The sequence below is a fragment of the Martes martes genome, assembly GCF_963455335.1.
Source record: "Martes martes genome assembly, chromosome: 4".
NCBI classification, from domain to species: Eukaryota; Metazoa; Chordata; class Mammalia; order Carnivora; family Mustelidae; genus Martes; species Martes martes.
This window is the reverse complement of record NC_137891.1, coordinates 121,800,048-121,826,399: the sequence shown is the minus strand read 5'-3', so window position 1 is coordinate 121,826,399 and position 26,352 is coordinate 121,800,048. Positions and strand designations below refer to the sequence as shown.

The following is a 26,352-nucleotide window of genomic DNA, read 5'->3' as shown; positions in this document are numbered from 1 at the left end:
AAAGAGTCTGAGATTCTGGAGACCAGGATTCTGCTCCAGCTCCGCTATTAACTATTTGTTTTACTTATACAAGATATTCATTTCTCTGATTCTCAGTTACCTCCTCTGCAAAATGAAGGAAGAACCAGGAAACTTCTAAGATCTGCTAGCTCTAAAATTCTATCTCTTCCATCAAAATACCATTTCAAATCAATGTAACCTGGTGAAAGATGCACTGTAACATTCAAAACAAACTTTGAAAAGGTCTTCTCTATTATAAGAAAATGAAGATTACTTGGTCATATTTCTTGCTAAGAAATCCTTTCTACAGATCTCCCCCATTCCTGGAAAATGGTTGATCCTCTGGAAAATAAAAAGGTAAACATTAATATTCCCATGGATTTAATGAATACATTCATTTACACTACAATAAAGTTACATTCATCCTCTGAGTTTAATGTTCTTAAAAAACTGGCTATTAATGTAAAATATTTAAAATTAAATGATTATAATGACTTTATAGGATTAAAGAATCTACAATAAGCAAAGAAGAAAATTGCAAATATTTTTAAGAAATCAGAAAACCGAGTTTACAGAGATATCAAAGTTACAATTTTCCATGTTGAATAACTAGTCATTCAATGTCTATTTCTAGTATTCTAAATTTAAATTGTAATTTATATAAATTCATATAGTGTATATATATACTATATATTTAGTAATTTATATAAATTCATATAGTGTATATATATACTATATATATAGTATATATATACTATATATATAATATATACTATATATACTATATATACTATATATATACTATATATATAATATATACTATATACTATAAATTCATATAGTGTATATATATACTATATATACTATATGAATTTATATAAATTATATATATATAAAATTATATATTATATAAAATTATATAAATTATATAAATTACAATTTAAATTTATATTCATACAGATAAGCATTGTAGAAATATTGGCAAGAATGGCCTTGTTAGTTTCCTATAGACAATTTTGTATTACACTCTACACTGACAAACTATACAAAATGTTGATTGTCTAAAATTCTGTGTATTTGGCTTTTTAGTTTGATGTCTACTTTTTAATATGTTTGACATTCTACAAATAAAATAATGAAGCCCACATGGCAGACATTACAAGGTATTTCCACTTCCTGATTTCTCTGTGCAATTTTTCCACGTGACTCGTCTTTAAGAGTAATGCAAAGCACCCATGTAGGAAGCATTTTCTCCTATTAATTCTTCCTTAAAGATGGAAAGAGGTTAAAAGTTAGATTGGAAGGAACTCAGGCTTTTATGCAAAGAGTCAGTACTACTGGACAGCAACAAAACAGACTATTTAGGTAAGTTAGAAATGAAATTTAATATGTCCACACATTCAGAATTCTATCTGAGTAAAATTATGATGGAATTCATAGAACTCTCCTAAAACCAATAACTGGTCATGATTAATCCCCACCTGGTAATTTTGCAGCTCTGCAATCTTCTCCTGCTGAACCGCAGAATCACACCATATAAGGTTACTTGTTTCATCCTCATCTGGAGTTTTCATAAATCCCATTTCATCTATTACTAAACGAACTGCAAGTACATGATTAAGTTAAATGAAAATTAAAATACTACTGAAATACATTCATTGTGGAAACAGTTTTGATATATGTAAATTTTATCTCAAAGTATTTCATTTGCAAAATATCCATTAGTTATAGCATTCCCTTATTTTTAGCTACAACAGTTTATCTAAGGCCAAATTATACTCACAGTAACTGAGAACTGTTTTTAGGTTGTACTCAAAATTCTTGGTTTCAACCCTCAGAGTTTTAGCAGGTACACAACTCTGCTAAAAAGTTCAGTGATTATTCATGGCACAGTGAAAACATATACACAGCTGAGACAACACCTCTACTCAGGAAAATGGACTTCATGGCTTTTTTTTTTGTGACCTTGGGCTACAAGGGAAAAGGTAAAAATAGTTCCTGATCATTAGACCTATCCTATACTTTCCACCTCCCCAGTTCAAATTATTTTTAGCAGTTAAAACCAAGTCAGCTGTGTTGACTCGGGATATGAAATAATGAAGCAGAATTCACCGTAGAGATCTGGAAACTAGCTCTCCTATCTGCTCCTAACCCCTTCATCCTACTGAAAAAATTTATGCTCAGAGGAAAGCTTGTTTTTCAGTACAAACTATGTATATGCTCCTCTCTGATCTGGATACCAAATTAACATACTAACACTTTTCTTCCAATGAATTTCAAGTTTAGAATAAAGATAAGCAAAATATTTAGGATAAATTTTGGATCCCAACAGAATTCTGAGTCTTAATAGAAAGGTGTAACTGTATGGCAGCCTTCGATGTTTTCTTTTTAAATGTTTTCCTTTACTGTACACCCTATGCATGAGGAGAAATGGTAAAGGGGGATCAATTGTCTGAATTTACTTGGCTCAAGCACAAAACTGATGAGCAGACACTTGTCAGTCTCAAGTTCTAGAGACTCTTGATTGCTTTTTGGCTGAGGAGAAAGAAAAGACTTTTTATGCAATGGTTCCTAGACTACAGACATAGAAGAAGAGAAAAGTGATTGGAGAGGGATGATGCTAGGGTGGGGAGGAATGCTGAACTGAAATCACCATTCCCCATGAAAGGCTCAGAAACACTTGGGGCTGTTCTGAAGGCGCAGGTGACAATGTACAAAGCAAGTCTTGGGGCAAGGGCCGTTGTCTTGTCTGCCCTAGACCACCACACAACTTTGCTGACCTGAGGGCTCACAGGGAGGGCAAGGGCCGCAGCCACGCAGCCTGGGAGACTGCTTTAATTCACTCATAAGCTGTAAAAAATAATGAGGCCAGAATAGCAGCTCACAAGCAGACCTGTTCCTGAGTACAGGAGATACATTGTCTGGGGCTGTTCAGAGATAACTGAGAAGACCTTAGAGAGAGATGGAACTGGCGGCAGTTACAGAGGGAGGGAGTATAATGAGCTACTAAAATGTACACATGAATGTACACATGATGAATGTACACATGAACTGGTGAGGCTGGGAACATTCGGGTTACATAACAATAGTGGAAAAGATCCATTATTTCCTTAGATTCACAAAACCAAATCTGTAAGGTCAGTCATATATAAATCTCTTTTATTAATCAATTCAAAGCTTGGAGAGTTGACAGAGTTGAACTTCAAAGAAAAACACAATGCCAGGTTATTATGAAGTCCCTTTTCTCAGGTAAGCCATTTAATCAAATTTTTATTTAAACTGAAATTTTAGAAATCAATTGGAATCTTTTAAGGATATCATCCTCCACTGCATGGAAAAGAAATCCCTCTAACGCATCAGTTCCAAATAGAAACTTATTGACAGCTAAAGCCTACCTCCATGCCTTGAAATGCTGATACTTTAGGAGCTCTCCTTCTAAAAGGGGGTAAAAAATAATTGTCTCTACACTGAATTTCTACCAAACCGAACACTCCATTGGTAAAATAGAGATAACCGTATGAACCATTTCCTCCCATTTCCCTTTATATGTTACATACCCCCTTCTCCAATCCTTCTTGTCCCTATTAAATAAAAATTACCAAAAATATACTCCTCATAATTTGTCCTATGATCTTTTCCCTTGATCCATAGAGCTTTCAGAGGCTGTTTAGGAGTTTTAAAAATAGGAATCCATGCAACTCTCTGAATCTTAGATATGGAAGATACATTTGTGTTTCTCAATTTAAATTTCAATTCACATTTTACTTAGGCAATATGATATAGTAAAAAGAAAACTGAATTTGGAAACAAATGAGTTTAGGTCAAGTTCCACTTTTGTCATCTGTGTGAACTTGGGTAAGTTGCTAACTCTCACTGGACTTGTTTATTCAACTTTCTATAAAGGATGTATAAAAAATAATGAGGAATTTTGTAATGTAATAATTATAGAACCAGTAAGAGAACGCACTTCATTACTCCATATGTCTTCATAAGAAATTTCTCTCAAGACTCAGGAATACAGAAGTCATATGTCCTTCGAATAACCAATGATTTTATCTTCTGGGCACTGTGCAGTCTATAACTGATTATGTTTTAATATTTGCTTTGTTTGCTAGGAAGCTCTGAGTCAAATCCATGTCCATCTCGAACTACAGAGTGTCTCACGGTATGTATTTTGTACTCTTACCAGCCACAAGATTCATCTTAGTTTACTGTCTTTATTTTCCCGTGTTTATCTTCTTAATGCTATTAGCCAATTCAAATTCACCTCACTATTAGAGTGTAGAAAGGCAGGGGAAAGGGAGGAAGGGAGTAATGCAGCCTATTTTACAGGGTTATTTGGAAGATTAAATGAGGTAATGCATATGGAAATGTTTGGTCAATGGCTATAAAAATATTACTATTAAAACTATAGCAAAGTATTCTACATGAGGAAACAGGCAACACCAGGGCAAAAACACAGGTGTTCTGATTATGGCTTAAGTGTATTTCCATTATATAATTCAAAATGCCAAGAGCGCAGTAATTTAATTATAAGAAGTAAGGTGTTGCATAAACTTGCTTAAATAAGGGAAAAAGCAAGGTAGCTTTCTTTCACCTTGACACATGGGCAATTCCCTCTTTTCCTTCCCTATACTTAGCTCTGTATTCTCCGAACAGTCCCTGATCCAAGGACTGAGCCAGGAATTGTTAAATGCCACAGCACAGCAAGGAGGTAGGAATCAGTATAAAGAAAACTGGTAGTGGGTATTAAGGAGGGCATGTATTGCATGGAGCACGGGGTGTTATACATAAACAACGAATCTCGGAACACTACATCAAAAACTAATGATGTACTGTATGGTAATTAACATAGCACAATAATTTTTTTTTTTTAAATTTTAAAAAAAGGATGCTAAGGCAACTCCAGCCCTGGGAAAACTTCCTGGGAAAGTGAGAGAGAAATGAATTGAAACACTCTCCTGTAGATCAAGGTTCCTTATGAATCCCACCAAAACCTTTAAGTAAGAGGATAACACCACCCATCAATCACTTTAACAATGGTCTCCTTACTCTTGTTTCTAGAAAACATGCTGCAAATAAACCCGGAATCTTTCACATCTCACCTTCCCATGCTAACTTGCTTCAAGTCCCCGCCTCTGAGGACCACTTATTGGATCAGAGCATTGGGGTGCCTCAGTTCCAATGAAATATTCCCACTGATCACTCAAGAACTTTGGTGAATTACTATAAATGGAAATGAGACTCTCAAAGATGGATAAGAGTAAGAATAATTAACATACTTTGATTTTCCTTAACTCTCTCAATGCAAAATTGCTAAGAGGAAGATTAGTTGAGTATTTCTGGTATTTGTTAAGAGTTCTGCAATGCTAGGGGTGCCTGAGTGGCTCAGTAGTTAAGCATCTGCCTTTGGCTCAGGTGGTGATCCCAGGGTCCTGGGATCCAGCCCCCTGCTCTGAGAGGACCTTGCTTCCCCCTCTCCTACTCCCCCTGCTCGTATTCCCTCTCTTGCTGTGTCTCTCTCTGTCAAATAAATAAAATATTAAAAAAAAAAAAAAGAGTTTTGCAATGCTGGGCAAGTGTTATCATGATTTAAGACAACTATTCTTATCTACTCTCTATACCATAGATCTGCTTATACATAAAAACTGGAACTTCATTAATAAAAAGCAACAGCATCATCAAAAGAATTTTTTTAAAAAAACACAGAGACATTGGGGAGGGTATGTGCTATGATGAGTGCTGTGAAATGTGTAAACCAGACGATTCACAGACCTGTACCCCTGGGGATAAAAATACATTATATGTTTATTAAAATAAAAAAATTAAAAAAAATAAAAATAAAAAAAAAGTAAAAAAAAAAAACATTCATTAGCATTAACTAAATAATAAAGATATAACTTATAAAAAAACACAGAGAGAAATGCATTGTTCCTCTATTCCTGAAGTCAGTCACTGTTTGATAAAAATATCAAAGTTTGTAATTTTTTAATTTTACATCTAACATTTTAATCTGTGTAATGTTTACTTCATACTTGATTTAAAAATTAAGTATTAATCAAAATCACATATATAATACCATCCCATTAATAGCTAAAGCCTTTAGTTTACATTGATGTTCTTTTTATTAACATGTTAAATATCTCATTAAAAAGTTATAGAAGGCATTTAAAAATGAATTGCACAAATGGTATCTCCCTGAATTTCAACATTGTTTTCAACATCAAACCAGTCTTTCCAACAGTGATGAAAATCTCATGATTCTGAGGAGACCTACCAATTTCAAACTTTGTCCCAGCAACATTTGCTGTAATGGTTCCCTTCTTTTTCTTTTTTCTGACTTTCCTTTTCATTGTGCTTTGGTAAGGCAATTCTGTATTCAGATCCAGGGGAGAGGGTCCCTGAATAACTTTAAAAGAAATGTAAACCAATCAAGTATCACTAAAATAACAAAAATTTCATAGCAGAGAACACAGATACCCCCCCACCAAAAAAAAAAAAAAAAAAAAAGGTAAAACTAAAAATTCTGGTTCGTTAAGAGTCCTCAATTAATTTTTAATTCTTAGAAAAAATTCTCAGTGATGATCTATAATAATATGATTATGTCAATCTGCTTACCTCTTTCTTGAGGCAAAGATGGCATTATTGCCTGTGCCTGTTACAGTGTGTGCTGTTGTACCAAGCTCTCAGGATATCTGGAAGGCCTGCATTAGTCTAAGTAGGATATGGCTCCAGATCACTGAAAGTTCCTATCATATCATCCTGATGGAATCCTCAGATTTCAGGACACTGAAGTTATGGGATGAGAAGTTACCTGTAGGGATTTTAAAACAAAGTCATTTAGAAAACAATTTTTATGAAATGTTTGTGTTCTTTTCAAAAGTCAAGTAAAGGTGAAAGTTAATATACATATTCAATCAACAAATATTTGTTAATTCACTAAACCTTACGCAAAATGCCAAGTGATGGCTCCCTGTCCTAAAAAGTACACAGAGTAGAAGAGGAGATTTTTTTAAGTCATATATTTACACACAATAAATAACATGCCATACACCAACAATAACAATAACCATATTCACTACCAACTATTGAACACTTGCTGTCATGGGTGACTTAAGCCACTTAATCTTTCAACAAAACTATGAGGTAGAACTTTTATCCCTGTCTTACAGTTAAGTAAACTGACCTCAGAAAGGACAAATATTTGCCAAAAAATGGACAAATTAAAATTAACATCTCTCCGATGTCAACGTCAGTACCCTTAATTAGGACTCCACACAACCTTCAACCCAATGTCTGAAACTTAGGTACAGCATTACTTTTCATATGAAACAGTGAATTAAGTGCCAGGACAGAGATCACATACCAAGAGAATACAGAAAAAAGGGATTTCTCATTAGGGAGGGGGGCAGTGGTTGGCAGGGAGGAAGGTGACGACTTCATAAAGTAGACCACATTTGAATTGTGGCTTAAAAAATGGAAACAATTTTGGAAAGGCAGAAAACAAGAGGAGTCGTTATTACAATGAGCTTATTTGGGCACACAAAGGAATGCTGTGAACATTTTTTAATAAACAAATTTGATTTGGCTACACCTCAGCATGATGTATATGACACCTGTATTTTCACTGTGTACGTAGAACCCAGGTATTCATGCCCTGACTAGACTAGACTGCTCAGTCTATACTATCAATTTCCTAATTTCTCCCTTCACAATGTAAGAATTGTTGAGTTCTTGGAAATGTCTCTAAACACAATGAAAAATTATAAAAGTTATCATGATAAACAAAGGTATGGTATCAATATATTTACCAGGAGATTATTAGGTTTATCAGAAATTCAACTACATAAAATGTGACTCATATACATCACATCCAATAGTCATTATTAATAATAAGATTCATTATTAAAGAAAACTTAGATCTTGGTTTGTTCTCAGGTACCATTTTTAGTAGAATAATTATCTAGACTAATTCAATCTGAAAGCTAGGAAATATTTATTACAGACCAACTGTGGGTAGCACTGTTAGGAATCTAAAATATCTTACCTTATTAACAAACGTGGAATTTAGATACCATTTCTGCAATTTTCCAGATATGGAAATTAAGTCTAAATAAGTTAAATAAACCAAGGTAACAATTTATAAATAGAAAACCTATGCTTTGAGCCCCATTCTGTCCAATTGTTCATACTATTCACAAAGCCCCACTATTTTCAGACACTGTGCTAATATGCTATATAGATGTAAAAAAAAAATTTTCACAACCCAATTGTATTACAAGCTGCAAGATATGGGCATATTGAGGTAAATCACAATACTTCAAACCAAACAGAGAAATCACAGTAAACACCCCTAGCCTGATCTAAGCTCGCAATTCCAAGCTGGAAATAGACTGGATTACTTTTCAGAATAAAAGAAAGGAGTGATCTAAAGTTCAGTGTGATTTCTTTCTGGAAGCTCTCTGATACCTCAGGGAGGTAACTATTTGGGTTTATAAGTCCTTGTCCAACATCTTGTTACTGGAGTAAACAAAGATCCTCTTATGGTAACAGAGTACGTATTACATTGAAAGTAGGTGACAAAGTCAACAAGAGTGTGAGACAATGTCTGCCTAACTACACTGACAATAAATTAGTAATTGTTACAGGCTCTAAAAACAGATTTGTTAATTTCTGACTTAAATAATAAGCCAAACACTCTGATTAGAACAAGCCCAGAATAAGAACTATTATCTCTTCCCCTACCACACAAGAATTTAAAGGCCTTAAATTTAGTCTCACCACATATGTGCCCTATTTAATTGCATTTATGTTTTGGTGTAACAGTAAGAGTGCTTTAACAAACTCAAGAACTTCATTCTACCATCCAATTCTAATCATTTCACTTTATTCTTAGTGAGAGACGTGAGATGACAGACTGATCACACCACTCAAAATGAGCCATGGTTACCTACTTTTCAGAAGCACACAGCATGGTTCAGTTTCCTTCAAAATACTTTAGCCAAGGGTTTCTTAAGCTCGGCTGCAAAGCAGAATCACTTAAGGAACTTTTGAAAATCCTAGTAACCAAGCCATACCCCAGACCCCCGGTGGGGCCCAACTATCAGCATGTTTTAAGCTTTGCACATAACTATATCATGCAGCCAAGACTGACAACCTCTGCTCTAAGTATATAGTGACACTGAATCAAATAATAGTTATTTATAACATACACGTATCAAAAAAAAAAGTAAAACAAAGAAAAAAAATCTTTGAACCTATATTAAAAAAGGCCAAGTATTTAGGTAAAAATCATCCATTAAAATCCTCATTTCTAGTTGAAGTAAACAAACTGAGAGAAAAAAGAAAGAATTAGAAAATCAGCAGGAATTGGTTTCTCTTTTTAAAATTTTTTTTTATTTTATTATTGTGTTATGTTAGTCACCATACAGTACATCATTAGTTTGTGATGTACTGTTCCATGATTCATTGTTCATGTATAACACCCAGTGCTCCATGCAATCCGTGCCCTCCTTAATACCGATCACCAGGCTTACCCATTCCCACACTCCCGTCCCTTCTAAAACCCTCATTTAGTTTCCCGGAGTTCACAGTCTCTTACAGTTCGTCTCCCTCTCTGATTTCCCCCCTTCATTTTCCCCTTCCTTCTCCTAATGTCCTCCATGCTATTCCATATGTTCCACAAATAACTGAAACCATATGATAATTGACTTTCTCTGCTTGACTTATTTCACTTAGCATATTCCCCTCCAGTCTCATCCATGTTGATGCAAAAGTTGGGTATTCATCATTTCTGATGCCTGAGTAATATTCCATTGTATACATGGACCACATCTTCTTTATCCATTCATCTGCCGAAGTGCATTTCAGCTCTTTTCACAGTTTGGCTATTGTGAACATTGCTGCTATGAACACTGGGGTGCATATGGCCCTTCTTTTCACTATATCTGTATCTTGGGGTAAATATCCAACAGTGCATTACTGGGTCATTGGTTAGCTCTATTTTTAACTTTTTGAGGAACTTCCACACTGTTTTTCTACGTGGCTGCACCAACTTATGTTCCCACCAACAGTGTAAGAGGGTTCCCTTTTCTCCACAACCTCTCCAACACTTGTTTCTTGCCTTGTCAATTTTTGCCATTCTAACTGGTATAAGGTGGTATCTCAATGTGGTTTTAATTTGAGTTTCCCTAATGACTAATGATGATATCTGCAAATGACACTATAAGGGCTGATATCCAAGATCTATAAAGAACTTCTCAAACTCACCACCCAAAAAAACAAATAATCAAATAAAAAAATGGGCAGAAAACATGAACAGACACTTCTTAAGAGAAGACATACAAATAGCTAACAGACACAGAAACTGATTTCTAAGACAAATAAGCAATTTTACTTTGCAAATGAAGAAGCCATTTCTAAAAGGAATCAATTTCCCAAAATGTTAAGCAAATGGAAACCTCAAATGTAGAGGCTCAACTGTTACCATGAAAAACAATAGACACATAAGATGAAAACAAAAAACTGTAATTCCAATACATTTCTGTTGGAGTGCTCTTTCTTCCCAGTTCTTCACATTGAATTATGACCACTTAAAATCCAGATAAATTCCCACTTTTCTCTTAAAGCTTCCTCTGATTATGTTTGAAGAAATTCATTTCTCCCTCTTCCATCCTATCACAGAGGCCATCATATCACCAACCACAAATTAGGAAGGTAAACTCTGCAAAGACAAGTGGTTTTCTTCTATCATGTTCACTCTTCTGCTCCCAGAGCTTAGAATATTGCCTGACATAATGCTAAATAAGCATGTATTCATGTTACTGCCTGGGAGTAAAGAGAGTTGGTCATGGAGTTCTGAGAAGCAAATACATATCATTTACAAAGATTACTTTCACATTTTTAAGTGAAAAAGCAAAGTACCTGAAAGTTTACATCTGGGTAAAATAACAGAAGAAAATGTGGAATATATGCATTGAGTAGTGGTGGTCTGCTGTGGCTGGGGGCAGAGCTAACAGAGACTTACTTTCATGTACAACTTTTAGTATTCTGTGCACGTTTACCTATTTAAGAAGGAAAATATATGTGATAAAATTGTGTTACAACATTCACATGTTAATAACAAAACCCATCAAACTTTGTATTTCACTTATTTTCCTTAAGGATTTATTTATTTGAGAGAACCCGCGTACACATGAGCTGGAGTAGGGGGAGCAGAGGGAGAGGGAGAGGGAGAGAAGCAGACTCCCCACTAAGCACAGGGCACTACATTCAATCTCACAGTGCAAAAGGAATAAATCGATTTTTCCCACTGGTAGATATTAAGGAGGGCACCTGCTACATTCAGCACTCAGTGTGGTGCATAAACAATGAATCTTAGAACACTGAAAAAATAAAATTAAATTTAAAAAGTAAAAATGAAATAAAATGCCAACCAATGAAGATAGCATTGGTGGTATTTTTGAAATAACAAGATGAACACAAAACATCTTTTGTGTAGATTACACAAGAGAAACTCAGATCTTCCCAATAATCCCCAGAAATACATACCCTGGTGAATGCTATATAAAATGGGTTCTTCATACATACTGGTGAAATTTTAGCTTACCATGGATTACTAAAACAATCTTCATTAAAGATCACTGGAAACCAAAATTAGGTTAAGTTGAAAATACATAAAATAACATTAAATAAAAATTTAATAAAAGTTGTTTTTATGGTAAGGGGAGGGAAGAAGAAAGAAATAGATATAAACCAGTACCTACTGTGTACTAAGCATTTTCACATAACTGTGTGTGTATTTACCTCACCCAGTAAATGCCCCAGTATGTTTCACTCTAATTTTACATACAGGAAAATTTAGACTTCATGGCTAAGTAACTTGCCCAAAGTCACACCTAACAGGTGACAATGAAGAGGCTTGTCTCTAAATTCCATGACATTTTCCACTTTGTATGTTAACTCCAAAATTCAGTCTTTAAATATGACATATTGAAGATTTCACAAAGAAGCTTAATTCTGCTTGCCTGGAGCTATTTTAAAAGCTACGGAATGAGAGCAAGAGAATCAGGCTGTGGTTTAAAATGTAGTTGAGATCACAAAGTTGCATCAGAATTATTAATCTCTCTTCTTTGAACACCAGGCAGCTATCGATATTCAGACTGTCTTCCTGTTTTTTTCCTTCATGAAGGTACTACAATTCAACAAATACTCTCATGTCGCAGTATCTATTCTCAGTGAACATAACAGATAACAATTTTCTTTCTTTGTGGTGCTTGCATTCTAGTGTGGGAGAGACAAACAGTAACAGCAAACATATTAAGTAAACTATAAAAAATGCTAAGTACCATAGGGAGAGTCAGCACAACTGGTCTGGAGATCAGGAGTGTAGGGGAAAAGGAAGGAGAAGAGTTGGAAGGAAAAGTTTTAAATACTGAATCCAGACAGTCCTCACTGGGAAGGTGATACTTCAAGGAGGGTAATGACTTCTCTCAAGTGGAGTTGATAAAAAACCAGATGTAACCTGGAACACTGAAAAGAAATAAAATAAAATGGGAAAAAAACAGATATATATGTGTACATATGTGTGTGAAAGCATGTGAGGATGTGAACATGTGTGATGGGGAGGGAATGGGAAAACATTTCTGAGTACTGAACACTCTTAAAGCCCTCCAATATTGTTCTTTTTCCTAAATCCTGGTGTTCCTAAGTATCTATTTCTATACAGATTTTTAAATTACTATTTTCACACCGACAAGGAGAAAAAACGTGTTTCACAGTATATATAACTAGTTTAATGTACTTTTGATAGTGTATCACTCTTCTGATGGACAGGGAGATAGGAGGGGCAGGGCGATCCCAACCTTTCCGTGTACTTTGTGTCCCCATTACTGTCATTAGATTTTCACACACTGCTGACTCTCTTTGGTTCCTGTCTCTTAGCATCATAGTTTTTGGCATCTAAATTACTCCCATCCCCCTTCCATACTTACATCCCCCTTTCATACTTACTGCCCTGTTGTATGGCTTTTTAGTCCTCAAAACCCATCAAGAAGAATCTGTACTAGGACAGGCTACACTTCACGGCAAAAACATCCCCCAAATCTCAGGAGCTTAAAATAATTACGATCTATTTCTTAATCATGCTACATATCCAACAAAGACCAGCAGGGGTGCTCTGCATTTCACAGTCACACAGGAACCCAAGCTGTTACAGCAGCAATCATCCTAAAACCAGCCACTGCACCAGAGAGAAAGAGTTTTGGAGGATCTCATATAGGCAACTAATAACACACAAAATTTCTACTCACAAGTCAATGACCTAAATAAGTCACATGACCTCTACCAACAAGAGTTCGGGAGTACAGTCATACCATATGGCCAATCGGAATAAAAGCCAGGAGGTGCCTGGGTGGCTCAGTTGGTTAAGCTACTGATGCTTGATTTTTGGCTCAGGTCATGGGATTGAGCCCTGTGTCAGGCTCCACGCAGGGCATAAAGCCTGCTTAAGATTCTCTCCTTCCCTCTCTCTTTGCCCCTCCCATAAGGAATGAAAGCTAGTAAGTAACACTAACAACCATTAACCATCACAGACTCCAGCCAATTAATTACTCCCTATTTTAAATTTGCCACCTACCCCTGGACACTATTTTCTAGTTCTCCATAGCTCCACTTTATAGTATTCTCCTCTGACTCAAAAAGGGGTGGGGGGGAGCTGAGACTTGTACTGAGCCCAGTCTGCCCCTTGACTTTATACGATGGATAATTAAACATCTCTATCCTTGGCTGTAATAACACTGTAATAACACTGATGGACTGTAATAACACTGATGAGGAAAAGGAAGAACACAAGGAAGAAAAGGAGAAGGATGGGACTGATGCAGTCACTTAATGTAAAACATGCTATAAGCCCAGGCACCCTTCTAGGTTTTTACATATAAAACTCTGATCTTCTGGGGCGCCTGGGTGGCTCAGTCGGTTAAGTGTCTGCCTTCAGCTCAGGTCATGATCCCAGGGTCCTGAATCAAGCCCCACATTGGGCTCCCTACTCAGTGGGAAACCTGCTTCTCCCTCTTCCTCTTCCCTCTACTTGTATCCCCCTCTTGCTCTCTTGCTCTATCTCTGTAATAAATAAAATCTTTAAAAATTAAATAAATGAATAAATAAGTAAAACTCTGATCTTCACAACCCTAAAATATGCCCTGTTATTATTATCCACATAGATAGCTGTCTAAAGAAGAGATGTCTAATGAACAATGACATTGAAACACAAGGTATAAGAAAATTTTAAAATAATAATTCTGCAAATCTGCCTCGAAATACTCCTCTTTGCATTTCTAAACTATAATTATCTGATGAAAGATGTTCCTACTATTACTTCAAAATAATTGAAAAATAATAAATATAGCAAAAATTGTATCAAATTAAGCTTTTACTTTGGGGAAAAAACACTCTCCACACATATGGCGTATTACTGGAAAGAAGTTATTGCAAATTGCCGTCAGAAATCTATTACTTCATGAAAATTATCAAAATGAGGCAGTTACTTTTTTGTGCATAAAGAAGGTAATGCTTCCAGACATCAGGTCATGAATACAATTTTATCTATTGTTGCGCTGTAACACATCATTAAATTTCAGCATTTGGTCCCCAAACCAAATTTGATATGCTATTTTTATTTTCAAAGAGATAGTGCTTTTTCTTAAGTATAAGAAAATGAAAGTAAGCGAAACATGTGCCAATGTTTAAACATGAATATCTGAAATGTTTCTTATTTGATATTATCAGGATTGGATTTAATGTGAGCTCTAGACCAGGGGCTTCTCAAACTTAATGTGCATGCCAATCATCTGGGAATACTGTTGAAGCTCAGATTCTGGTTCATTAATTCTAGGGTGGGACCTGTGAGTCTACTTTCTAACAAGTCCCCAGGTATGCTGGTCCACAGCTCACACTTAGAGGAGCAAGGCTCTAGATGATCACAATGTTTAATACTATGCCGACATAATATTTTTAACTTAAAGTCTTTCTGTATAACATGTGACAATTACAAAATTATAAAAATGATTTTAAAATTCATATAAGTGATGTAAAATTACATATTAATGTTAAAAGGCCCCATGAGTCAAAAAATAAAATTAAAAAATAAAAGATTAGGAAATGTTGACCTAGAGCAGTGGTTCTCAAAATATGGTGCAGGAACAGCAAGCAGTGTCAGCATCACCTGGTAACTTATTAGACATGCATATTCTTGGGCTCAACCCCAGAATTTTTTAATCAAATTCTGGGGGCAGGACCCAACAACTGACAAGCCCTGCAGGTGATTCTGATGTAGGCTAAAGTTTCAGAACCACTGGACTAGAAGGACAACAGCTAGTAGCATGGGCAAACTCCAAGAAAATGGAGGACACTACTGCGGAAGTCTGCTGGAGTCCATTCCCTCCCCATTGGTCTTCTAAAGTAGAACCACGTGGATGACTTAGAAATCCCCTGGCCAAGCAAGAAATGCAGGAGAAAATATTTGCCAAGCAGGACTCTGAGCAGCAAGAAAGGAAGATACTTGCTACAAACGATCTCATTTACTACTGGAGTAAGCCCTGCTAAGTGAAGTGAGGTTTTGTTAATCTAGAAAAACAGTTTACATTCCTTCTTTGAGCCCGAACTAGCTACCAATGCTGACCAACCCAGACATTTGTTTTAAAGATAATCTACCAAAAATCATTAAACATATGAGGAGGATTAACAGCAATGACAAAGTTTAATAATATACCCTCTCCTCCAAAGCACTGAGCCAAGAGCAGAGTAACTTGACCTTTTTAGAAATGAAAAGTCGGGGGCTCCTGGGTGGCTGAGTGGGTTAAGCCTCTGTCTTCAGCTCAGGTCATGATCTCAGGGTCCTGGGATCGAGCCCCGCATCAGGCTCTCTGCTCAGCTGGGAGCCTGCTTTCCCCTCTGCCTCTGCCTGCCTCTCTGTCTACTTGTGATCTCTCGCTCTCTCTATCAAATAAATAAATAAATAAAATCTTAAAAAAAAAAAAAGAAATGAAAAGTCGGGGGGAGGGGAGAAGGGTTACAGATGGACAACAACATTGTGTATATTAATTGGTGCACACATACAATGAAAGTACTACACAAGTAAAAATAAATGAACCAGAACTACATGATGAATCACACAAGTAAGGCACATGAAAAAAGCTGAGGAATACAAACATTAGTATATTATTAATATAAAGTTTAAAAAATTAGATAAAATAATAACATACGGTATACACTGAGAGAGAGAGAGAGAAAGATCAGTTAGGAATTAATACATATGAAATAAAAGTGTAAAGAACTACATGGGGATGATAAACACCAACTCTGACACCTCTTGAGTGGAAAGGAGAGGATGCAATAGCCAGTCCTGTCCTACAGAGAAAGAGCATCAAAGATGTCATTCCTAACGTAAAGAACGAATGTACCCTTATCATGGTTTAGCTTTCTGAAATAATAGGTAAAAATAAAATAGCCAAGATTCTTTTGTTCGAACCATCATATGTTTCCTTGGAAAACTGTGTTCTAAGTCACACTGTTGGAAACTTAGGTCTGATCCTGACTCACAAGTAATGTGGAGTCACTGATAGACTTAAAGAGGAGTAACACAATCCAATTTTCTTTTTAATAGATTATGCTGACAGTAATCATGAGCACTGGATGGGAAAAGGGCAAGAATAGAGACAGGCTAAGAGGGTGTTACAAAAGTCCAGAAGAGAGATGGTACGAGCTTGCTCACAGATAGAAGCAAAAGACAGAGGGGAAAAGAATACTGTTACTACAGAACAGGAACAGAAGTTGGTGATCAAAAAAGGAAAAGTAATCTCAGACGACTTGCAGATTTCTGGTTTAGAGGAACTGGGTAGAAGATGGTATCATTCACCAAGAGAATGCCTGCAGAAAGAAGAGTCACTTTGAGGGGTAAGATGGTATCAGTTTTATATTTGCAGGAAAAGACAGACAGAAAAAGAATAGAAAATAACACAACAGAATTAGTGACTTACTGTAGATAAGGAAAACCTCTACTTTCATATATATAATAGTTTTAATTAAACACAGAAAGGTCCATTCCAAAGCTAATGGCTCCCATTTCTGTGCTCTCTGCCAAGAAATTACAATAGATTTTCAAAATGCCCAGCTGCCTGACTGGTGAACAAATGACATCACCCAAACAACAGCCCTAACAATAATACATTGGCACCACTCGTTGTGTGTACAAATTAAAAAGGTTTTCAGAGAAGCTACTTACTCCCTGAACATAGAAACTTTTGTATCCCTTTCTCAGAGTGGGTATATTCCCAAAGGCTAGATCTGTAGTGTTTTAGACCTGAAAAAAAACATTTGATCAACCACTTCCAAAAACCTGAAAGAGGCCAAGTGTGACATTATATAAGAATAAACAGAAGAACTATTTATTCATTCTAGTTACAATTAAAATTGACTTTGAGCAACAGTAGCTCCCTCTAACATACTGCTTGTTTTCCAAATTGCTTTCACCAGCTTCTTATTTGTTTAATGTTTTTGGTTAAATTGCAGCATCCACAAAAAACCATCCACTAAGCTCTGTGGAATGTCTTACCTTGGAAATTTAGCCTAGTATGACACGAAAAAAAAAAAAACTAATAAATAGGTAATGATAATACAGCATACCTTGAAGGCACTGTTCCCTTATTAATAGCTGTTTTATTGTCAGTACTTAGAATTATGAAAAGGGCTTATTCAGTAAATGTTGAACTAAATAAATTTCAAAAAGGTTAACATCTATAATTCAGTTAATAAAGGGAAAAAAGACAAGGTGATTTCATAAAATACTTAAGTAGAGTCAAAAGCCATTATGGGTTTATTTCCTTTAGAATATAATCCTGCAGTTCTATCTAATTCTCATTAGCCTAAAAAAAGTCTCACTTGCTTCTTAGGAATAACACGTGATGTTATTAGTTAATTTTTGTATATATCACTCACTTTTGTGAAGCCATTTGCCTCCTCTCATTCCCTTGCTCTGCAAAGAACAATACTGGTCTAATACAGTTGAACCTCACATCCTCAAAACCCCCAACCTGTGCTTGACTACACCAAGACTTCTCTTGTTCTAAACTATGGAGTTGGAACTGTGGTCCTGGGGATGCAGCTCTCCCTAACTTTCAATAACCTAGATCACAAGGTAAAAGAGAGGGACTAAGAGAAGCAGAAAATTTCTAAAATATCCAGTTCTCTGTTCTGTGCCAGAAAATGCACAATAGATATCAAAATGTGCAGCTGCTTAGCTGGTGAACAAATGAGATCACCCGAATGTCATCTGATACCAACATTTATAAATGTCCAAAACTTAACTCTTTAACTTCCCCTGAAAACCTGGCACTTCCTCTTATGTTCCTTATCTTGGCAGAGGACATCACTACAGCCAAACATCCAATAGGCAGATAAATTAGAATCATCTCTTGTTTTGTAAGTTTTTTATTTATTTATTTGAGAGAGAGAGAGAGAGAGAGAGAGAATGAGCAGGGCTGGGGGTGGGGGGGCGGGCAGAGAAAGAAAGGGAGAAGCAGACTACCAGCTGAGCAGGGAGCCCAACCCTAGGCTCGATCCCAGGACCCTCACATCATGACCTGAGCTGAAGGCAAACATCTAACTGACTGAGTCACCCAGGTGCCCCAGTCAGAACCATCGTTAACTATTACTTTGATTCTCTTAATTGACACCAATTCACTGCATGCCTCATTACCAGTTTTAGGGTATGATTAGTTTTATTATTTATATTTCTATCTACTTCTAAAATAGTTTTAAATCTTATATATATAAAATTCATTGGGTGGTTAAATAAGCCTCCTGTGTCATCCATATCAGTTAATAACACATGTCGAAAAACCACTAGCTACCTGCCTAATAGCCATCCACTAGTTCTTCCATACTAACAAAATACTTACTGGGTTGTTAAGGGTGGCATTTGTGCCAGTATCAATAACCACATTTCTCAGACTTCCTTACAAGTGTATATGGTCATGTGACCAATTCCTAGTTAATGAGAGAAAAGTCTAAGTTGCTGAGTAGGAAGGTCGACAATTGGTAGACACTCATTTACTTATTTTTTTTCCGCCCCTTCCAGCCTGGAACATACATGCAACTGCAGGAGCTGCAGCAATTCAAAGACACATTGGTTTCATCGTGGAAATCCTCCATCAGTCCTGGACTGCCTACATCCAGAGAAAGTAAACTGCCATCTTGTTAAGTCATTATTATTTTAAGTTTCTGTTATCCCCATCTAAATGCACCTTGTAATGGACATGCTATGTCAATACAAATTATTGTTTTGGTTTCTGAAAAAGATACCAGCCTAAATGCACAGTCATGAGCACAATGCCTTTAGACATATCATTTTTGCCACACCCCACACTTACCTATTTCCTGTGAACAGTAATCTGGATATCCACTGGTAAAGCACTATTCCCCTTCAATCTATGCTTCAGATGAAGTTGATGCCAATCCTGGCTCCAATGCTGGACAAATGACTTAGATCTAAAATAACTGTGGAATCCCATCTTCCTCGCCATGGAACTGGTTCATCAAACATAGGATCCAACTAAGACCAGCAAGAGTCAAGCCCAGAACTCATTTCCAGATTCTTAAAGTATATAGCTTCTCTTCTGAGCTGGATTTGAATCTGAGATGGTACCTACCTGCATTCCTGGCCCCCATCTCATGCCTACACAGAACCTAAGGATGAAGCCATATAAAGAACACAGAGAGAAAGATAGATAACACGTTCCCAAACTTCTCAGCAACAGAAACTAAAAAATTTCTTTTTTGCTTCAACCAGGTTCCTAACCAATACAAATAATAATGAATTTAGGTTCCATTTTTAATTCTGTTTTTTTAAATAAAGAGAATTACCTCAAATGTCCTTGCACAAATGCCACAACTCAAATGAAATAAAAGGAGGCTTCATTTATGTTTCCTCCATGAGACAACTGGCTCCCAGGCAGCAGCTTTAAAAATGTCTTTTAATTTACATATTCCTCAATCTCAAATGCAGAGTCTGAAATATCAGAGCTAAACTGCTGAGCTGCCGTATCAGAGGGATACTATTTGTTAGGAGGTTTTGAGCTTAAGATAAGAAATTTTCAATGGTATTAACTTCTAGAATCAGGTAAATTTGTCACAGCTTTCAAATCCCTATAAATTAAATTAAATCCCAGTAAAATTATGCCATGGTCTGAGAGTCATGCAGTCAAGGTTCAGATAATCCATACAGAAAAAAAAATATGCACAGGCTGAGTTCATATGCTCTGCCTGTCTCCATCAGCTAAACTAAGATGTGTAAAAGGGTTAGATCTTAAGGAAGGAAAGAATAATATAATTATTTTGTTTCTAGGTGCAAAATAAGATACAATGTGTCTTACAATGAACATAATCTTAACTGTGATGAAAAATAGAAGTGTATTGACTATCGGAATTTCTAGTGTATAGAACTAATGACAACTTCAAAGACACTGTGGGCTTTTACTCTATGCTAGCAGTTCTCAAAATTAAATGTGTATCAGAATCTCCTGGAGAGCTTAAATAAGATTGCTGGGCCCCAACCCTGAGCTTGTAGTTCAAGGCAGCACAACTCACACAAGACCAATCTTTAAAGACCAATCTTTGTAAAGAAATAAAATACTAATAGTCTTTATCTAACAGGCCCACTATTAAGAAAACTAATTAAACTTAACTACGTTTCAGTAAGTTTAGCTTATTTTAAAATACGCATATTTCCCAAAAGTCATTCCAGGCATTTAAAAACACCATCTATCTGGAGCTCTAATCTTTGATGTGAAACTAGTCCTTTTATGGAAATGCAAAGGAAAGAACTATTTTTGTCCTTTATTCTAATGAACAATAATGGAACACAGAACAGAAGCGGTGCCTGAAGTTAACCAGAGAGCAGTAATATAATATCTACAGATGCAATACTCTCAAATAGTATGAATTTATTTTCTAATTGTTCTTTCTTTCTTGGCCTCTCCATTTCCTTTATACAAGGAATAAGTAAACACTATCAAGGTATATCACAAATCTGTTTAAAAGTTTACTTATCCCTTCATTATTTCATTACATTTATAATTAAGGCAATAAACATTTTTTAATGCTACTCATTTTATAAGGTGCTCTTGTGAGGGTAAAAAAAAAATGCGCCCGGCTTTCACTATCTACATTTTCTTTTAGCAAAGTTAATTAGTAAATCCCAAACTACCCAAAAGAAAAGAATTCATCCAAAACATATATGATATACAACTATATCAACATAAATACACTCAAGAATGGAAGTTGACCCAAAATAATGTATAAAATTATGTATGTAAACATATATAACATCTAAAACATGTGTCTCAGTATTGTAAGTTAAATATTATACTAGATCAACAAAGCTGATTTTCAGTTATGCCTCATAAGATTTGGGTTAACTATTTTTAAATCTTGCCTAGTATTCAAAATTATCCATGTATACAAGCCTGACTAGGAAAAAAAAAAGTGCATTCTTTAGAACAACTTTAATCAATGTATTGCAGAATTATCATCTACTTCTCCTGAACTGGCTTTGGTGACTGTTACATTACTGGATTTTATACTACCAGATTATTTTTAAAAGCTTCATTTATATTTTCCCAATCAATTTATTGGAAAAAACAGGTTCGCTTTCATAAAGGATATGAAAAAGAAAAAGAAGCAATAACATTATATACTTGGTATGCAATTTTAAATATTGTCTCTATCTACATATTGCTTTCTGCTATTGTTTGATTAAACATTCATTTGAATGTCTTCTTTTTTTTAAAGATTTATTTACTTATTTATTTATTTGACAGACAGAGATCACAAGTAGGCACAGAGGCAGGCAGAGAGAGAGGAGAAAGCAGGCTCTCCACGGAGCAGAGAGCCCGATGTGGGGCTCGATCCCAGGACCCTGGGATCACGACCTGAGCCGAAGGCAGAGGCTTTAACCCACTGAGCCACCCAGGCGCCCTTGAATGTCTTCTTTAAACACCTATAATATAACCTTCTGGGCAGTGCATATATGCAACATTCTCCACAGCACTACACATCTTCAAAATGTGGGTGGACCTCATTCAATTACCTGAAGGCCTTAAGAGAAAGCACACAGAGGTCCCCCAAGAAAAGAGGAAATTTAGCCTTTGGCTATCTTTTTTTTTTTTTTTTTTAAGATTTTATTTATTTATTTGACACAGAGAGAGAGATCACAAGTAGGCAGAGAGGCAGGCAGAGCGAGAGGGGGAAGCAGGCTCCCTGCTGAGCAGAGAGTCCAATGAGGGCCTCAATCCCAGGACCCTGAGACCATGACCTGAGCTGACGGCAGAGGCTTAACCCACTGAGCAACCCAGGTGCCCCAGCCTTTGACTATCTTTGGACTTGAGCTTCAACATCAGCTCTTCCCTGTGTCCCAGCTTGACAAACTACTCCGCACATTTTGGACCTGTCAACCTCCATAATCACATAAACCAATTCATACTCATTTATTCTCTTTCTCCCTCTGTCTTGAGACATTTCCATCTGTTCCCACCTCTCTTTAGGTGTGCGTGTGCATGTGTGTATTACTGGTTCTATTTCTCTAGGGAAGCCTGACTAATATATTCATTATTCTATGGGGTCAGCTACATTTCATGAGACTAAAAATCTATTTTGAAATACTCTTTAAGGCAAGAAGTTTCTGGATAAAATTATATACCAGCCTAAATACAAGCAAGGCCTAAACTATAGATGGTACATTATTATAAAAAGAATGAATCGTACAACTATCTAAAGAATGACTTACGAGATTTATCTCTAGAATACAAGTGAGGAAATGAGTAGATAACAGACTACTCCATAATTACCACCATAGTTCTTTGATTCTCAGCTATACTGTTTGGTTTCTTAAAAATTTAAAAACATCTGAAATTGTGATGCATCTTATAATCACCGTCAGCCAGGTGGCAGTCCTGAGTGGCTATCATATGCCTGTGCCCACACATCAAAATTAGCCGAATCCATGCTAGGCGCTGAGAGAAAAACTCAGATGTATAATAATAATGGAACACTCTTTTATGAAATGTTGCAATACCAACTCTCCATGACACAGAGGATGATGATGTCTGGAAGAGCATGCACAATGAATGAAGGAGACATTCAAGTATCTGTCTTTGAATTGGAAGAAGTTTAAGGAATGATTTGATCAATTTATTTTACTTACATTTTCCTTTTTTGTATGCATAAAGTAATGACATTTTTAAAATTTACCTTTCAAAAGGCTCTTCCAACATGTATGTAATTATACTAAGAAAGAGCTATTCCATAATTGAAATTGCAGAGGCTTTTTTTCCCAAGTAAATAAAAGAACAATGTGTCTTACAAGGAACATAATCTTAACTGTGATGAAAAATAGCAGTGTATTGACTATCAGAATTTCTAGTGTGTAGAACTAATGACAACTTCAAAGACACTGTGGGCTTTTACTCTATGCTAGCAGTTCTCAAAATTAAATGTGTATCAGAATCTCCTGGAGAGCTTAAATAAGATTGTTGGGCCCCAACCCTGAGCTTGTAGTTCAAGGCGGCACAACTCATACAAGACCTCACTCAACAGCAGGGCTGAGAATCTTCATGTACTCTTTGAATTGGGCAGCATTAGCTCAGGGGCAAAGAGTTGAGCCTGCAGAGAAAGGATGTCAGTACCTGTCCCTCACGGGGAAAGAGGAAGCAATGACTGCCTTGTGAGTGATCCATTTCCAAACCCAATTCTGACACCAACAATCTGTGTCATAACTGCACAAGGCACTCATGTTTCCAATTATTAATCTGAAAAAAAGAGAAAATGGAATTAAGACCTCCTCTAGCTCTAAAATTCTATTATCTTTGACTAAAAAAAAAAGTACAATTTAGAGCATTTATGATCTAGAATGGTTTTCTACTCAGGCCTCATTCAAAATATAGCTTCCAACATTCCAATTAAAATTGGACCCAGATACAGATACAGATGTAGTGAAAAGAAGGGCCATCTGTACCCCAATGTTCATAGCAGCAATGCCCATAGTCGCCAAACTGTGGAAAGAACCAAGATGCCTTTCAACGGACAAATGGATAAGGAAGACGTGGTCCACATTTACTATGGAGTATTATGCCTCCATCAGAAAGGATGAATACCCAACTTTTGTATCAACATGGATGGGACTGGAAGAGATTATGCTGAGTGAAATAAGTCAAGCAGAAAGAGTCAATTATATGGTTTCGCTTATTTGTGGAGCATAAGGAATAACACGGAGGACCTGGGGAGATGGAGAGGAGAAGGGAGTTGAGGGAAATTGGAGAGGGAGACAAACCATGAGAGACTGTGGACTCTGAAAAACAACCTGAGGGTTTTGGAGGGGCGGCAGGGTGGGAGGTTGGGTTAACCTGGTGGTGGGTATTATGGAGGGCTCATATTGCATGGAGCACTGGGTGTGGTGCATAAACAATGAATTCTGGAACACTGAAAAGAAATTTAAAAAGTAAATAAAAATAAAAATAAAAATTGGACCCAGAATGCAGAAATTCCAAAACAGTAGAGTGAGGAGTTCATCAATTCCTCTCTCCAAAAACAATGATAAAAAGGCACAAAATTGCCCCAGCTCTTTTCAGGAGCCCGGAAAAAGCCCAAAGGCTTACAAGAAAGCTTTATTCAACGAGAACTACTGAACTTGGGATAAGAACCGAGGAAGTGGCATTTGAGCTTGGAGCCATCCCCACACCGCAGCCCCCTCCACTTCCATATGTGCAGCTATTCTACCTGGGCTGGGCAAAGCATAAAAGGCAGCAGTTTTGCTGCTTCAGGGAACTCACCTGATTTGGAGCAAAGTGTGGGAAAGCACCACGCCCAGAGGCACTGTCAAAAAGGAAAGCAAGCTCTATGGCAAAAATCAGAGAAGGCCACTATCATGGTTGCATGTGGTTGTGACTCTGGCCAACATTACTGGACCAGAAAAATACCACAATCCTGAGTACCTACCCCTCTATCACACCTAATCCCCAAGGAAGCTGCCTGCCAGTTTCTCTGCTCTCCTTACTCATCACCTCTACTCCTCACCCACCCACTATGGGGATAAGAATTTTAGTATGAAATTCAAAGGCAAACAGATTATACCTAAATTCATGTTTTCAATGAAGACATCACTCCACTTCTGCTTTGCAGACAACAATTATATCTAATTCTTAACTCTCAACTGGGTACTAGGTAGATGAGACTATAAAGCAGCTGAGCTCCAAGCAGAACAGGTTTTATTACAAACACTAATAAAAGTCAGCTAGGATACTGGACTGGAAAATTACCACTTCTTTTGGCCTCTTGTAACACTGAGGCTAGGGAACACAGTTATTTTTCTCAGCCTAGGCTGAGAAAGATTATCCCCCCAACAGAAGTCCCATCTTTTGCTGTCAAAGAAAAATGAGAACACTGACTTCATAATCTCAATCTATAAGGCTGGGAAATGGAATTTTCCTTCACCCAAAGAGGCGGTAAATTGCAGTGAGGAATATTCATAATAAACATTAAAGATGTAAAGTTAATAATAAACATTAAAGAAGTTCTCCCTGCCGATGCTTCAATTTTATAATTTATTTTTACATAATTTATTCTTCTTACTGACAAGAATGAGTTAAAGATTAACAGATGTTTATTTCAATATAAAGTCTATGTCAAGAAAAATTTATACACAAGAGCAATTTTCCCTTGAATTCAGAAATACCTTCTGAGCATCATAGGCACTCCATAAATGTCCTGAATTAAATTAATAATTTTAAACAATTGTTGCAAAAAAATTCTATTCCTTTTTATTGTTTATAATTATTATCTGAAAGCAAACATGTATATTCTTAGAAATTTATCAAGAACATCCATTTGAGGATATTCAATGTTAGTGCTTTCCTGGTTACTTTACTTTACTCAGGTATACTGTTAGTAAAATGACCATGAAGTAATAAAGTAATCTGGTAAATAAAATATTTAGGTTTCTAGAGAGGATGCAAATACACTAGAACAAGCTGGTTATGACAGATAATGGTTAAATTTCCCAGTTTACTCTCTAGAAAATACTGACTCCAATCAATGTTACATCAATAAATTTGAAATGTTATTTATAAGTAATATCTCATACAACAAAAAATTAAACATATTGCTTTGTGTACATAAATTGTCACTTTAAGAATAATCCACTGACTTTAGTACTATTAACATTAGAAAACGGAACATAATAAATTAAAATCCCAATAAGTGAAACCAAACTCAGGCCAACATGTTATTAATTCATTCATTTTA

At 36.1% G+C, this 26,352-nt stretch overlaps 1 protein-coding gene across 1 annotated transcript in view; it reads right to left on the bottom strand.

Moving 5' to 3' along the window:
* TTLL7 (tubulin tyrosine ligase like 7) overlaps positions 1 to 26,352 on the bottom strand; it is a 144,419-nt gene that overhangs the window by 86,896 nt on the left and 31,171 nt on the right. The window contains exons 2-5 of the mRNA XM_080803176.1: positions 6,619 to 6,814; positions 6,278 to 6,409; positions 1,482 to 1,603; positions 275 to 342 (exon numbers count right to left, since the gene is read on the bottom strand). Of these exons, the coding sequence (XP_080659302.1) occupies positions 275 to 342; positions 1,482 to 1,603; positions 6,278 to 6,409; positions 6,619 to 6,643 (347 nt within the window). The 5' untranslated portion in view covers positions 6,644 to 6,814. The remainder of the gene's footprint in view (positions 1 to 274; positions 343 to 1,481; positions 1,604 to 6,277; positions 6,410 to 6,618; positions 6,815 to 26,352) is intronic.